The 14,422-nt window shown below is 46.8% G+C and overlaps 1 protein-coding gene across 1 annotated transcript in view; it reads right to left on the bottom strand.

Moving 5' to 3' along the window:
* Window positions 1–14,422, bottom strand: part of grik3 (glutamate ionotropic receptor kainate type subunit 3) — a 90,139-nt gene that overhangs the window by 21,999 nt on the left and 53,718 nt on the right. Inside the window, exons 6-10 of the mRNA XM_076050895.1 lie at window positions 12,108–12,278; window positions 10,239–10,382; window positions 6,663–6,770; window positions 4,248–4,361; window positions 134–337 (exon numbers count right to left, since the gene is read on the bottom strand). Coding sequence (XP_075907010.1) covers window positions 134–337; window positions 4,248–4,361; window positions 6,663–6,770; window positions 10,239–10,382; window positions 12,108–12,278 — 741 coding nt within the window. The remainder of the gene's footprint in view (window positions 1–133; window positions 338–4,247; window positions 4,362–6,662; window positions 6,771–10,238; window positions 10,383–12,107; window positions 12,279–14,422) is intronic.

The following is a 14,422-nucleotide window of genomic DNA, read 5'->3' on the forward strand; positions in this document are numbered from 1 at the left end:
CATCAACAAACACAGCTATTGAAGGTCTTATTCATTACCCAAACAGTCAAACTTAAAGGTCATGGAAAGAAAAAAATAACCTTGAATAAATAACTTAACTCAAATAACTTGAAATAGATGACGCTCAACTCACGTGCTCGATGAGCTCCTTGATCATGCCGTTCCACTGGCCCTTCTCGTCCTGTGAGCCGTACTTGCTGTCGGGCACCAGCCGGATCTCGTAGGTGAAGCCCAGGACATTGGCCAGCTCCTTCAGCAGGTCGATGCAGAACCCTTCAAAGCGGTCGTTGCCAACGAGCGCCTTGTCAGACTTCTTAAGCATGACGTATGGCTCCTCCTGCGCACCAAACACCAAAAAGATCAAATGAGACGCAAGTGGTGAGGTCAGCGCCTTCCGCGGCTTTCAGCGCCCGCGTCTAATTGGAGCAAAGTGATCCGGACTGATGAGTCGCTGTTGCGTTTAAGTGGCATTGACAGCACGATGGAGCTAAGAGCGCAGAGGGCGGATACCAGGGGAAGGGAGGGAGGGAGGGAAAGTGCTGCTGTGTGAGTAAATGTCTTTAAACTTGAGGAAAACATTTAATTTTTTTTATATACTTTCAATCCATCCCAAAATGGAGTGTCTCCACCTGACGGTAGGTAGCAGCTTCTGAGGTGCACAGCCGGTGCTCCGCTCGCTCCTCTTCACGGTCATGAGGCCGACGTTCTTTATTGGCTCATAATACCCTGCCTGGCTGCTCGTAATCACGGCCGTGTAAAAAGCTTGATTAGGAACAGAATGCCGCAGTGAAATGGAACATGGCCCGTGACGGCGATGCCATCACCCAACCTCATGGAGACGGCGGCGGTGGCGGTGGCGGCGGCGACGACAGCCCCCCCCACACCCCCCCACTAGCCTCCAACCACCCAGCCTGACGCCTGCCTTGACAATGACGAACGTCGCGCCGCTCATAAATGTTGCTTCCCCTTTTTATTTAGTGGCCATTGCCATTTGCCTGCCGGATGGGCTTTCACATCCCACTGTGCATTGCAAAACATGTCGGTCCCTTTTTATGCACGGGGGCTGTAATGCAATTTATTGCCGACGATAGCCAGATGTATAATTTACAAACTCAGCTCAGAAGCACAGTAATTGATTCTTGGATGAAGGTGACCCTGTGTTTTTGTGCATGTGTGCCTGTATGTGTGTGTGTTATTCTTTTCCCGTGCCATCACCAAGAATACACAAAGAGTCAAAGCAAATTTAGACTTCTATAGTGACGCCTATTTCCCTGTGGACGTGGCAACAACAACAAAAGTGGTACGAGCAGCGGTAATATAATGTCGATAGTACAACAGACAGTACAATTATCTTCAAGTTCTGACAAATTTCCGTGGCACCTTTGACGCAGCAGCAGCCAATTGTGTCTTGGCCATCCAACCACCAAGCAACAAGCCAACCAATCGACAGAAACTGCGCAGCCCCGCCTACTTTCCCCTCAACGTCAAATCTGGTGTGAACGTCGAGTAAAACACCGTCGGCCTTCTAAATTATTCATAAGTGCTTAATGGAACAGAAGCTGTCGTGTGTGTGTGTGTGTATATATAGCAGCAAACTTTGCTCAACTCGTCCAATTAATGTGATCAGAAAGTTTGCCATTTGTAAGGAGAAAAGGAGTCATTACCATCTGTTTTGAGCCCGCTTCTCACAAATCCCCCAAGGTCTGCGCTCAAATCACAGCGTTAATACCGATTCTACCCTTGGAGTCGCAGCGTGGGCATGCAGAACGGTGGGGAGAAAAAAAAAGGAAGAGGGAGGCGGGCATCGGCGTTGCAGGCATCATGGGCAATGGAGTGCAAACAATTAATGTAAGTGGGAAAGCGCATTAAGTGTCTTAATCTCTTCGGCAAAGTTTATCGCCATAAAGCTGTCAGACGTCTCGTTGGCGTGTCGCTGGGATCGGGTCTGATGCAGCGTCATTAGTCAGGGAGGCGGGCGATGGATGGCAGAGTCGGAGCAGTTTGAGGAGAGGGCGAAAACTTCTCCATCTACGGATGGAGAAGTTTTCTGAGCACGTCGCACAAATATTTGAATGTGCTTGAAGGCAATATGACTCGTTAAGGAAAAAGTGAAACACCAGCTCAGTCCATCAGGTCAGAGCAAAACATGAACATCTGTTCTTTACAATGAAAATGTACCACAGCATTCTCACCAGTGTCGGCACCTCCCCCCACAAGTGATGTGCGATACTGCAAAACTTGGTAGCGATCCAATACCAAATAAATGCAAGGCCTGTTTCGTCACTACCAATACGATTCCAATACCTTTGAATTAAAATCAATGTATAATGAAATTGCTGTATCTAAATGAATTGTCACCAGCTGTATGGGTTTTTGTGTCCCCCCCCCCCCCTTGTGGATTATTAATGAGATCAATACCTTTCACATCTTTGAAGCAGAAGTCCTCATAAAGGGCTGGTTAATTGCCCTCCATTCTAGGGGTGGGTTAAAAATATTGATATTTGCGATATTTATCGATACACATGTTTAAAAACGATAATCGATACATAAATCCCAGTATTGATATTTTAAAATGCAATAGATTTTACCATCCGCTTCAGAGAGAACAAATATGGTGGAGAAGGATGTACGACTCTTTTCATGGCTTCAAGGAGATAGACAATTGCGAGGAACTGGATAAAAACAATGCTTTGTGTTAAATATATAAACTTCTACATTTGAAATTTAAAGCATTAGTTCTTTGAGAATCTTTCCATTACCGAAGCAAAATTGGTGTTAGAGCTAAAATATCAACATTGAATCGTAATGGAAGTATCGCGACCGAATCGACTTGGGACCTGCTGTATCGGAATCATATTGTACCGGGAGGTCAGTGGCGATACCCAGCTCTACTCCATTCAATTTTTATCTGCTTGGAGTTATCATTTTAAGAGATGTAAGAGATAAAACAAGAACAGCTATTTATTTCAATTAAATGGGCAACTCTGTACTAGTTATACAAACATAACATCCAGATACAACATCTAAAGTATTAATCTTATTCCACTAGTATTGATCAATACCAATACCAACACTTGCACTGATATTATCGATATTTGGATCAACACTCATCACTCCTCCCCCACATCTTATTACGACGAAACCCTGCCTACCTGCCTATGTTCTGTCAGAGCACGCTGGTTGGTTGTATCGTGATGCATTGTAATGTATTTGAAGATGGCTCTCAAAGTTTTCACACAAAAAAAATCTTGAGCTGCGCGCTAGACGCCCTGTCAGCTCGGCCAATAGTGAGGAGCCTCGCCGCAGTTGCTCACTGCTACACTGTTGCTCTGTTTCCGTGATCTACAACAGTGCTTTGCGCACACACGGTCACACACGGACCCACACAATCAACAGGCATTAATTATGTCCTTCCTTGACCTTGCTTGTCATAATTACACATTTGCCGGCTGATCAAAGTGTGATGATAGTGTTTATCTGTCCGGGGAGCACGTGCTGGCGGACAGCTACGCCGGCGCCACCCCGGTGACAGTGTTAAATACACAGCTATCGAAATGACTGCGTGCAGAAGCTGGTGGGGGGTTTCGCCAGGGGGAGGGTCACGCTCACTGCGCACTCATGCACTTCTGAGAATTTACAGATCCGCAGCGAGTTCCTTCCTGATTTTCAGTGTGTTGCTTTCTTTCACAATTTGCTAATCAGTGCAAATATGCATGGGAATGGCGGTTTTAAACACAGTTAGTGGCAACAATTTTCTCAACATCCCAAATTCATCAATCTCACCTCAATCGTCCATTCCAAGCCCTCAGCCTCATGGTTGACTCATATTTCCCTCCTGCTAAACAACAGGTTTTTTTTTGGATACTTTTTGTGCCAGATTGTTTCTTTACCATGTTTTATGAATGAATTTTAAGCAATAAATGTTCTTTAAAAAAAAGTGGAAAAACCCATCTAGACAGTGCAAACTGTAAAAACACCGTTTTTCCTTTGTGTTTTCCGTTGGTGAACATGTATAATTTAGAATTATAGAATTTTAGAATCTCAACTTCCTTCCTAAGGCAAAAATCCCACATGCCAAACAAGGTAAACTATCTGCACTTTATAAATATACCGCAAAAAAGCAAATCCAAACGCTTCCCTGCACGGATGTAAGAAGGCTGTTTTTGTAACGCTTGACTCAAGGAAACCTGAAAAGCGGAACAACCCCCCCCCCACCCCTTCTTGGCTGGGCTGCGTGGGAGACTTACCAGGATGGTGGAGATGACGAGGGAGCGGTTGGCCAGGGAGTCGGTGATGTTCATCCCCTTCCGCTTCGGCACTTCCGTGATGTTGAGCCCTCCTGACGCACTCCACTTCCCCACCTGCAGCGGGAAATGAAAAGTGCTGTAGCTCCGAGTGCTCGCGGGTCTGTGACCCCACGGCGAACAACCGAGCAGCCGTCTCCTGCGCGAGCGCTTCCCCCCCCCGGCCAGCATTAGCTGATTGGCTGAGTCACCGGTAACGCAGGAGGGTGGTTTGGGAAGGCGGAGGGGGCCGTGAGAGGAGCAACGCTTATATACATTTTGATGGAAGATTTCCATATTTTGCACGTCAACGTAATTGCTGTGAACACAGGAATCAACAAAGGGTTGATGTCTTGATCTTTAACTACGTGCTAAAATGTCAAAACAAAGGTTCTCCTGTGCTGGGCTTGAATTATTCATTTCTTTCACCTTTCGGCAAAAATAAATGAATTAACGACATGCGGAGCATCAAAACATGATGAGTTTGGAAAAGGTTGCGTCTTTCTTTATTATAAATGTATTATTACGCGGGTTCTTGGAGACACTTTTCGTTTGTTTAACATGTTTGGAGGACAACAAGGCGTCTGACTCTGGTTCTGTGGTGAGCAGCGGAGTGGTGGGGGCGCCGCGAGGGCCACGCGGGGCTGCGTGCGGCGGCGGCGGCATCGGCAGAGCGATTCCTGCTGCACAGTCTCACTGCGATAAGCCCAGAGATTTGAACAAATGAAGGCAGTTATACATGCGAGCGGGCCTCGGGGCGGAGAGCACTGAATATTGCAGGGACGCACTGTGGAACATATCATTAGCACAAATCGTCCTGTGGCTGTCGGTAACCATCTCTGTTTGCGAGTCGAGCCCTCCTGCCCGACACGGCTTTTAATATTCAGTTCGCCGCTCGCAGTGGATGCATTTAACCGCCGCTACCATCCTGGAAAAAAATAAATAAAAATAACGAATTTTGCTAATGTCCTCCCTGCATAAACGCCCCTCCCAGCCCCCCCCAAACCCCCCTGGAAAAAAAAAGCAGCATATGCTCTCATTTCAAAAGCACATTAGTCAGGCTTGTCGCACAGGCAAAGACGACTCCAGGAGAGAGCAGAGGTTTTAAAAAAAAAAAAGGGGAAGAAAATCTGCGGATGCTTCCGCTCTTTGTAGAAGTTCTGTTTAATTGTAGCCAATTACAATTAAACTCAATTCATTAAACGTGATTAGAGGGGGGGGGGGCAGCTTCTTAAAGTTATTTACCCGTGCAAACACACGTGGAGCACGACATGCATCCTCCTCTTCCCCGCCGCTACAGTCGGGATTGGAGAGGGAGACGGGGGGGAAGGGAGGGAGACGGGGGGGAAGGGAGGGAGAGCGAGAGAACGGCTCTCCGAGAACCTGCTCGTAATTGCGGTGCGAGCTCAAACTTGGGCTAATATTCAATTACAATGGATTAGTTGAGGGAAAAGTCCACATCTTAACCGGCTAAAGCCGATTCCACGGATATACACACAAGAGGCGAGAGGCGGTGGGAAGGGGGAAGTGGGGGGATCCAGCAATCCGGATCAGCGTTAACATGGCGGAGCGTCGGATTTGTCAAACACAATGAGGAGACACTAATATGGCATCAAATACTTTTCCCTTTTTTTTTTTTTCCATTTTACGCGAAGACTACTAGCGTTTGGGCTTAATTGATCGAGGGGAGGAGGGAGGGAAGAAGAAAAGAAAAAAGAAATTCGGTAAAAGGACGAGGACGAGCGGTTTGAACGCCGGAGTCGCGCGACGCTCGATTGTGGAACAGAAGGGTTACAAGCCGAAGAGCCGCCGCTATTATACAGTGCAGCACCGAGCCTTCAGGGAGTACTTGAGAAGTCATAATGGGACTTATCCATATTTGATGTGTTCATAATGTATGAAAGCCCTCTAGTAGAGAACCGCTTTAATAGTCCACAGGGTGCTTTACCTCCGGTGGCATAAAACAACTTCTGCATTACCAACCTTTGAGTTTGACAGCATTTTATTTTTGTTTGTTTTGTTGTTTTATTTCTTTAACTCTTTTTCTTTGGGCGAAACATGTTTATACAGCTCATTAGCGCCAAATAGCATTTTGGGCATCACCTCGAATTATCATTACGCCAGGCTGCAATTAACACTCTAATGTGTACAGACCTAATCCAATTTGCTTTATGATCCACTAACTTATGCTTACGTTGAAACAGCCAATTTGCTCTCCTTGTTAGGAGGTAAATGAGACTGTCAGATCCGCATCATCTACTAGCTTAAAAAAAAACAAAAAAAACTTAAACCTTGAACTTGTGTCGCAGATCAATATGCCGTCAAAATGCTTTTTTTGTTCTACTGCCGCGACTTCAGAAGCACAGATGTCTGTTTTACCTTGTCCAGCCCAAACTCCTTCAGGCTGACGATGTCCAGGTCAAAGTCTGTCCGCAGGCCCGTCGTCTTGTTGAACGACAGTCTCCCTGTCAGCCCGTCCCAGTGGGCCTGAAACACAGAGAGCGGCCAGGTAATGACTCTCCTCCGCCTGCTGCAGGATCAAATGCAATACAGACAATGATGCTTGACCTTCGACGCGGTTGTCTTGACATGACATCATATTGCACGCCTTGTAATATCAGGCCGTGCTACTGAAAAATGTTCTAATGTGAAATGAAATTTAAAAAAACAGAGAAAAAAGAACAACCAGAGCAGTGAAACCTCTGTTAAAAAAAAAAAAAAAAAAAGCTAGGAAAGGAAAGGAAACTATTTTGGTAGCAGCGCTAGTGTGGAGGAAAACACATCTGCTCTGTTCAGACTGCAGGCGAATCTGATTCAAAACAGATTCCTTCTCAAATCCAATCTTTAGGGCTGACTGTCCACACAGTGTTCAAATGGGATCTGGCTCTGTTCAGACTGGGCCACATTATTGACCCATCTGACAGGTTGCTGTCAACCCCCCCCCCCCCCGACGGTGGTTTCAATCCGTCTTGCAACAATCGTATTTCATGTGGTTTGTGACTGTTCAGACTACAAAAGAGCCATGCGGTTTCAATCTGGATGGGCTAAAAATCGGACTTTGGCTGGCAGTCTGAACAAGGCCCTTGTTGATGTCAGGGCTCAGAGGTCAGATTGGTTGGAAACTATAGGATGGCACATGGAACTCCAGTCAGCAATGAACAGCATCAGTGCAGTCAGAATTATTGTTTTTTTTTTTTGCTACATTTTATGAAAATGTCATGCCATTATACCATAAGGAATAGATTATGTATTTTAGTGAAGTTCTAATTTGTTTAGCATGACAGTTTAATGGACAATTCCATCGTCTTGCTGACGTGTGAGAACACAAACGAAAGGAAAGGAAGCCGCGTTTTGCGTACGACGACAATAGCTCCATCGACACACACGTCGAAATCCTGGTGGATAATCTGGGCACGCACACAAAACGCAACGCCTTTTCATTTATTTAACTCGTTATTGTTTCATTTTTGGACCAGTTTAGATGTTTTTTCTCTTTATACTTTTTTTTTTTCCTGCCCTGCCAAAACGGATCCGACTGTTCACCGGCGCCACCTCGCAGTCGGTCACGGCGCGCTGCCGCTTTAATAAATTTGCTGCGAGGGAGTGATCAGTCACCGTGCGTCGCTCTTTGAGGCCCTGACAGCCCCACAGGCTGCGGCTCTCCGCCGGCGCTCCCGCCGCTTGCCAGAACTCGTCGTGAGAAAGATCAAAGCTTCAAGGAGAAATTTGTGGCACTCTCTTCTTCCAAACCTCCCCCACCACCGCTGCCACCAGCTCAATCCATCTGGCCCGTCGCCGCCAAGGTGGGTGGCATGTTGGAGCGCCTCTAATTCAGAGAGTGACATAAATGCCTGAGCCGCGTCACAACCAAAGGGCCAATTTGACCTTCAAGAACACGGAAGACGCCCATCTTGACGAGAGTATATATCATGCCTGAGTGCTTTTACAGCGGACACACACACACACACACACACACACACACACACACACACACACACACACACACACACACACACACGCACGCACGCACGCACACGCATGCACGCGCACACACACGCCACAGAATGTTTTCGTAAGGGCGGTGCAATAATTTTTCGCGGGCTTTTACATAGTCCCGATCATGTCAGGCGGCTAACACACGAGCTAGCGGCTCGCCAGCCGTGCACACGACACTGTTGAAACTTACGGGTACCATTATTTGCAACCATACCATGACGTAAAACTGAATGATACATCTCCAGTCTTTTTGTTAGCTGAATGTTACAGAATTTACATTTCTTTGTATTTTTTATAATATTGCAGGATTATGCAAAAACCATGCCTGAGAACTAAAAGGTCCACTGTGTAAAATCTGACTTGATTTATGTTTTTTTTTTTATTGGTAAAATCTTAACATACTGCCCATAAATACATAAATAAAAGTGTATACTCGAAGTACAATAAAAGTAATTTGGTTTCCCTTAGAACGGTTCTCATATGTAAAACAATATACATACAGCAGGGGTCTTGGTTCTAGTCTGCGGCCATCTTGCACCGCACTTTCTTTTGAGGAAGCTTAGTGTTTAAAAAAAGCCAGTCTGACGGTGCCCTTAATACAAAACACGCAGTCAGGTACAGCCTCTACCTTAAATACCGGCTTCCATAAAATGTTTTACACACTGGACCTTTAACAAAAACATTGACATGGCAGAGGAGAATGTTTTTCTGATTTTAAAAATGTCCAAAAGGATTCTTGAATGCAGCTGCAAAACAGCAAGCAGTGCAAGTCCTCAATGAACCGTTTGAACAGCTGAGTCATGATTCCTCGTCTCTATGAACTTGTCCGCTGACTCATTCCAACTACCGCTAGCCAGCTAAGCGCAGCAAAGAGGTCGCACATGTCACATGTTGTGCGACTGCTGTTGCAGCTGCATGCGTATAAACATGACTAGTTGCTCCCTGCATAAGCAGCAACTGCAAGAGCTCTGGTTTCCTGTTTCAGCTCCACTTTCTGCTTCCCTGCTCGGCAGGTGCAGCACCAACATTGTCGTTGGTCAAGCGTGGAAAAAACAAACAAACAAAAAAAACCTAGAAAGAGCAAAAAAAGTGTGCAGGAGAAAGAAAATGTCTGGCTGGAGTCGGGCGGGCAGTGAACCCAAGTAATCGGTCTATTCTGCTGATGAGAAGTGAAGGTGGAAATTGGTTCGGCTCTGCCCTCTTTATATGGGCAGCTTCCCCTCCAGCAGCAGCAGCAGCAGCAGCGACTATCACCATGGACCTCTGAGGGACCATGCAAATTCACTGGCCAGTTCTAATGGAGGTGACATCCTGGTTACATGGCAAAGCCTGAGCGACGGTCCTGCACATGCCCGGGGTCATAACACCTCCATTAGACAGCAATACGAATGGAAATGGAAGCCACACAAAAAAAAAAAAAAAAAAAAGTTAAAAAAAAGAAGAAAGAAAGAAATGTTGTTGTCGATTTTGTCGAACAAATCCAGACACAAAACGGCGTCGGCGTCCACGCTCGCTAATCTGCTGCGCGCTGGCCGTTACTACACGCGTCATTCTTCCTCGCCGAGCTTGATTGTGCGCTGCCGAGTCGCTTGTCAGCCGCCTCATGTTAGATTAAACGAGAGCCGGTCGCGCTGCTAGTCGTGCCTTCAAAAAGGTTACAGTCGACTCTTTCCGTGAAAATAGGTTATGAATACGGGGGAATTTACACAGGTGACAGCGGCGGCGCTTTGATGTGTCTATCAGCGCCCGCTTTGCTGAGCGTGCGGCGCCGCGATCCATCTGATGGGTAAATATCCAGCTCCCAGCTGACGCTGCCGCCGCTAGATGCTCTGCTTGTGTCGACACGGTGACCGCTTGATCAACACGCGCCCTCCTGCCAGTGGTGATCCAATCAGAGGGCGAAAAAAAAAAAAACAAAACAAAAGCAAAGTTTCCCCCCGTCGCCGCCCCTCTCCTCACCTCCTTGATGAAGCCCATGAAGCGGCCGCCGAACCTCCAGGGCTTGTGGCGGTGGCACTGCAGCGAGTTGACCGTCATCTGCGGGGCGTGCTGGTAGGACACGGACACGATGTGGACGGCGTCGTACGTCAGAGCTGCATCTGTCTGGAATAAGGGGTGAACGTTACTTCAGCTGGTGTCAGTCCGTCCATCCGTCCAGAGGAAGTCCCATGAACACCAAGTGGCACAGACACGTTGAGTCCTTGTTCGAGGCTCGAGAGTCATGTTATTGAATCACAGTCTCTATTGAACCAGTGACTGCCATTAACTGCTAAAAATGTTCTGCCTTTTGCAACCAATTTTGGTGGCCCCTAGTGGCAAAAAGATAGCAGTTCTTGGCTCTTCCGCATTGTATGTTTTTTTGTTTTTTTAAAACTTCCGTTTTTACAGACAGTCAAAAGGCAGTAACTAGAATGTGACTTGCCCCCGGTACCGCTAACTAGGTTGCTAAGAGACGATGTGTCACTGTGGTGCGAGCGCTATTCTAACTGCATTTGAACCAACCTGTCCAGTAAATGGAAGTATCAGCCCTGTGGGAACAGGAACAGCTCCGGTAACCTGCTACGAGGCTGAGCTGTGAACGAAGAAATCGTTCATTTCCTCACGGTGGCCCGGTCCTGCTGACAAATTTAATGAACCAATCAGTTCCCCTGAAAGTGGGTGGAGCTTGTAGATTTCCTCGTGCTCTGACTGATTCCATCTTACTAACATTATCAAATAATTTCCATCACTGAGGGTGGCGTGCAGCGCCAGGTGGCCACGTTGCCAGGTCAGCATCACCCCCCCCCCCCCCCCCCCTCCTTGTCTTTAAACTTTCCCAGGTATTTCTGGCTTGCCGGGTCAAATTCGTGTCTGTTCGCAGCCTCCCCCATCTCCCTGAATCTAATCCTCAAACAGGCACATTGGCTGGGGTTTTACTTATTTTCTTGGCGGTTCCACTGGAGCGAGCCAAAGTCTGTCCCATTCTCCGCAAGTCACACTGAGACAATGGCACATTGTGGATTATAAACTGACCATTTTGTGAAAGCTTGGCCGTAAAGGCTGGCTGGCTGGCTGGCTGCTTGACTGGCTGGCTGCCCCTTTTCTTCGTCTGCAACTGGTGCGAATGGCCTTAAAGGTTCTGCGGGCCATTACATCACCGCCACTGTTATTAGTGCGAGAATAAAAGAGACTCCTGCGGATATGTGCTCCTCTAACAATATTTGACCCTTCCATCAACATGCCAAAACATGGGCCGAGGTTGTATTTTATGAGAGGTGATTTCATGCACCTTTAACGCTTGGGTGATATTGAAAAAGGAGCGCATTTAAGGTGCCAAAAGTTGAACTGGGTTGTCTTTTTGGATGCATTTTTTTTTCTTTCAAAGCATTATTCTTACACACTATGACAGTGTTGCTTATGCAGCACATATTACAGTGTTTAACACAATTATAGTACATTTTTGCATGGAGAAAAGAAATAGATATTTGCACAATTGCTTTGTATGTGTGTAAAGCCACAACAAGCACCATTTATGTGTACAAATTTGAAACTTTGGATGATTATATCGAACATATCTAATATGAGCATTTTTGGTAATGTTATATAAATTACTATGTATATGTATATATGCTTTTTAGCACATGCACTGTATACTGCTTATGCTAAAAAAAAATGGTAATGAAGTTGGTAAAAAAATTTTATGATTGATTAGTTGTATCAGTTTGTGGATATTTTTTTCCCATTAAACATCTTTTAAATTGGACAAAGGCAGACGAGACGAGACGAGACGAGACGAGACGAGACATACGTGGATGAACCAAAAGTCTTGCAAACACTTCTTCAACCTACCGTCATGATGCCCTCCAGCAGGCCAGAGTCCGGTTTGGGCGGAAGCTGCCGCTCCATCGACCACTTCTCCACGATGGAGGCCACCTGGGGATTGTCCACGTTGAGGATGCGGAAGCCGGTCATGTTGACGCCGCAGAAGCGGTACGGCTCCAGGTCGATGGCCATCATGTCCTTTATTTTATTTTATTTTTTTTTAAGGGACGAGACAAGAACAGCAGAGAAGGACGGGACTCTGGTTTAGTCTGCCATCGCTGCTTTTCACGCGGCTGATTTAACAGGCGCTATATTAAGACCAGGGAGGGCGGCAGCGGTTTTCAATGTCAAATCAGGAGTTTTAAGTGCAGCCTTTTAAACATGCGTCTTTGTGGGTGAATTGAATATAAAACGGCACCATCGGCAGCGGCGGAGGCGACGACACTGTTATTGTCCCCGCACCTCTTTCGCAATCAGTTACACTGTGCAACTGATAAGCAGCTCTGATTTATTTTGTTTTTCATTTTGCTTTTTGCTTTTTTAAAGAAAAGTGGGGAACTCGGAGTTACACATCATTGCCACTGTGACGATTTGGTGTTTTGAAGAAGATGAGATCAGTGGGAATCTTTAAGTTTCAATAATTTAGAGCCTCGGCCTTCCCGCCGCTGTGTCTCGGCAAAAAATAAATAAATAAAAGGGGGAAGGAATTTAATTTTGAGCCGCTGTGATTTCTGGGGCAGCCGCCGCAGCTGAAGTGTGAAGTCACATGTTGACAACGTGTCGTGTCGGGAGTGCGCCGGGGGAGGGGAGGGTTTGGAAAATACATTTGGATGAACATAGATATTTCATTAGCACCCTGTGGGGGTTAGTTCTGTGGGAGCGCGAGCGTGTGAGACACTTGCTAAAGAACGTTCGCCGCAAGTCACTTCATTTTTTTCCCTTCCCCCTCCTCCTCCTCCTCCTCCTCCTCCGCAACCCCCTCCTCCTCCTCCCTCTTCTTCCCTTTTTTTTAATCTCTCCCAGCTGAATGCGCCACATTCCCCCTTTTATGGACGCAGATCAAAGCAAATCGCTGTTTGTTCTATATGACATCTTAAAATGGCGTGAAAAAAAACTAGATCAGGTTACAAGTTGTGCTTTGTTTATAGCTTCAGAAGCTGCGAAAAATTGGGACAGAAAAATCAGAAGAAATAATAATAAAATAAACAGACTTAATCGTTTGTGACATGCTAATTTCCATGAGGGCGTTTTTTTTTTTTTTTTTACCGAAAATGTCTGAGACTTGTTCTTGTTTCCAGTTAGCTTCTTTTTTTTTTTTTTTTTTGCTGCAGTGACTTCACGCCGCCGGGGCGTCGCACTGACAACAGCCACCTGGAGAAGCTGCTGCTCGTGTCTCGAGTGCTGAAGACACGTTAAGTTCTCCGACTCTTTCCGGACGATAGCGGCGCTACGCCACTCCAGGCGAGGCCAGGCGAGGCGAGGCCGATGACAGACTCATTTCAAAGGACAAGGAAGTTATTACCCCCGCGCCACACCACGCCGCGTTGCTGTTTCACGCTCTAATAAGTCGACCGTCTCCCCACCGCGGAAGATAAACACGCAGACATCAGCCCATTCCATCGAGGGGCGACACGCACGCACGCACGTGACGCCAGGTTTCCATCATTTCGGATCAAATCAAGCCACTCGCTGTAATCTCCTTAATGGCGTGTCTGTCAGTGTGACAGCGGAGCGCGGCTTTCGGACGGACGCCGCGCCGTGATTGGATGAAGGTGGCTCACCTTCCCCACGAGAGATAGATTACAGCGGATCCTTTTGACTTTTTCAGCCTTGTCCTCCTGCGCCGCTGAGAGGAAGCTGCGTTTTTACTCATTCACTCTTAACCTGAGAAAAGTAGTGGGAGTTTCCCTTTAAGGGCAACGGCACTCGTAGGGACGCAGGAGAACGCCAGACCGACGACGCTGAGTGTGAAATATGACACACATCATGCCCGGACCTCAGTGTCGCGTCGCATTATCATGACACATCGGTCAGCCCGCGGAGACTGTGAGTGTGTGATGTGTCTGTGCGTGCGTGTGCGTGAGCCTGTATGTATGCGTCATTCACTCTCTCTCTCTCTCTCTCACACACACACACACACACACACACACACACACACACACACACACACACACACACAGCAGCTATATTTGTTCCCTTTTCATCAGCAGACAACCCGTGTCGGGGTAAAGGGACGGCCGCGGAAAACAACAAAATGTAAGAGTTTGATCCTCCTCGAAGTTTATAGGGTGAGGCTGGTAACAAATATTGAGGTGAAAAACAGAAATGTCTTTTAGGCTCTT

This window comes from Nelusetta ayraudi, unplaced genomic scaffold (assembly GCF_046127955.1).
Source record: "Nelusetta ayraudi isolate G7.1 ecotype Tasmania unplaced genomic scaffold, CSIRO-AGI_Nayr_v1 ptg000131l, whole genome shotgun sequence".
Taxonomy (NCBI): Eukaryota; Metazoa; Chordata; class Actinopteri; order Tetraodontiformes; family Monacanthidae; genus Nelusetta; species Nelusetta ayraudi.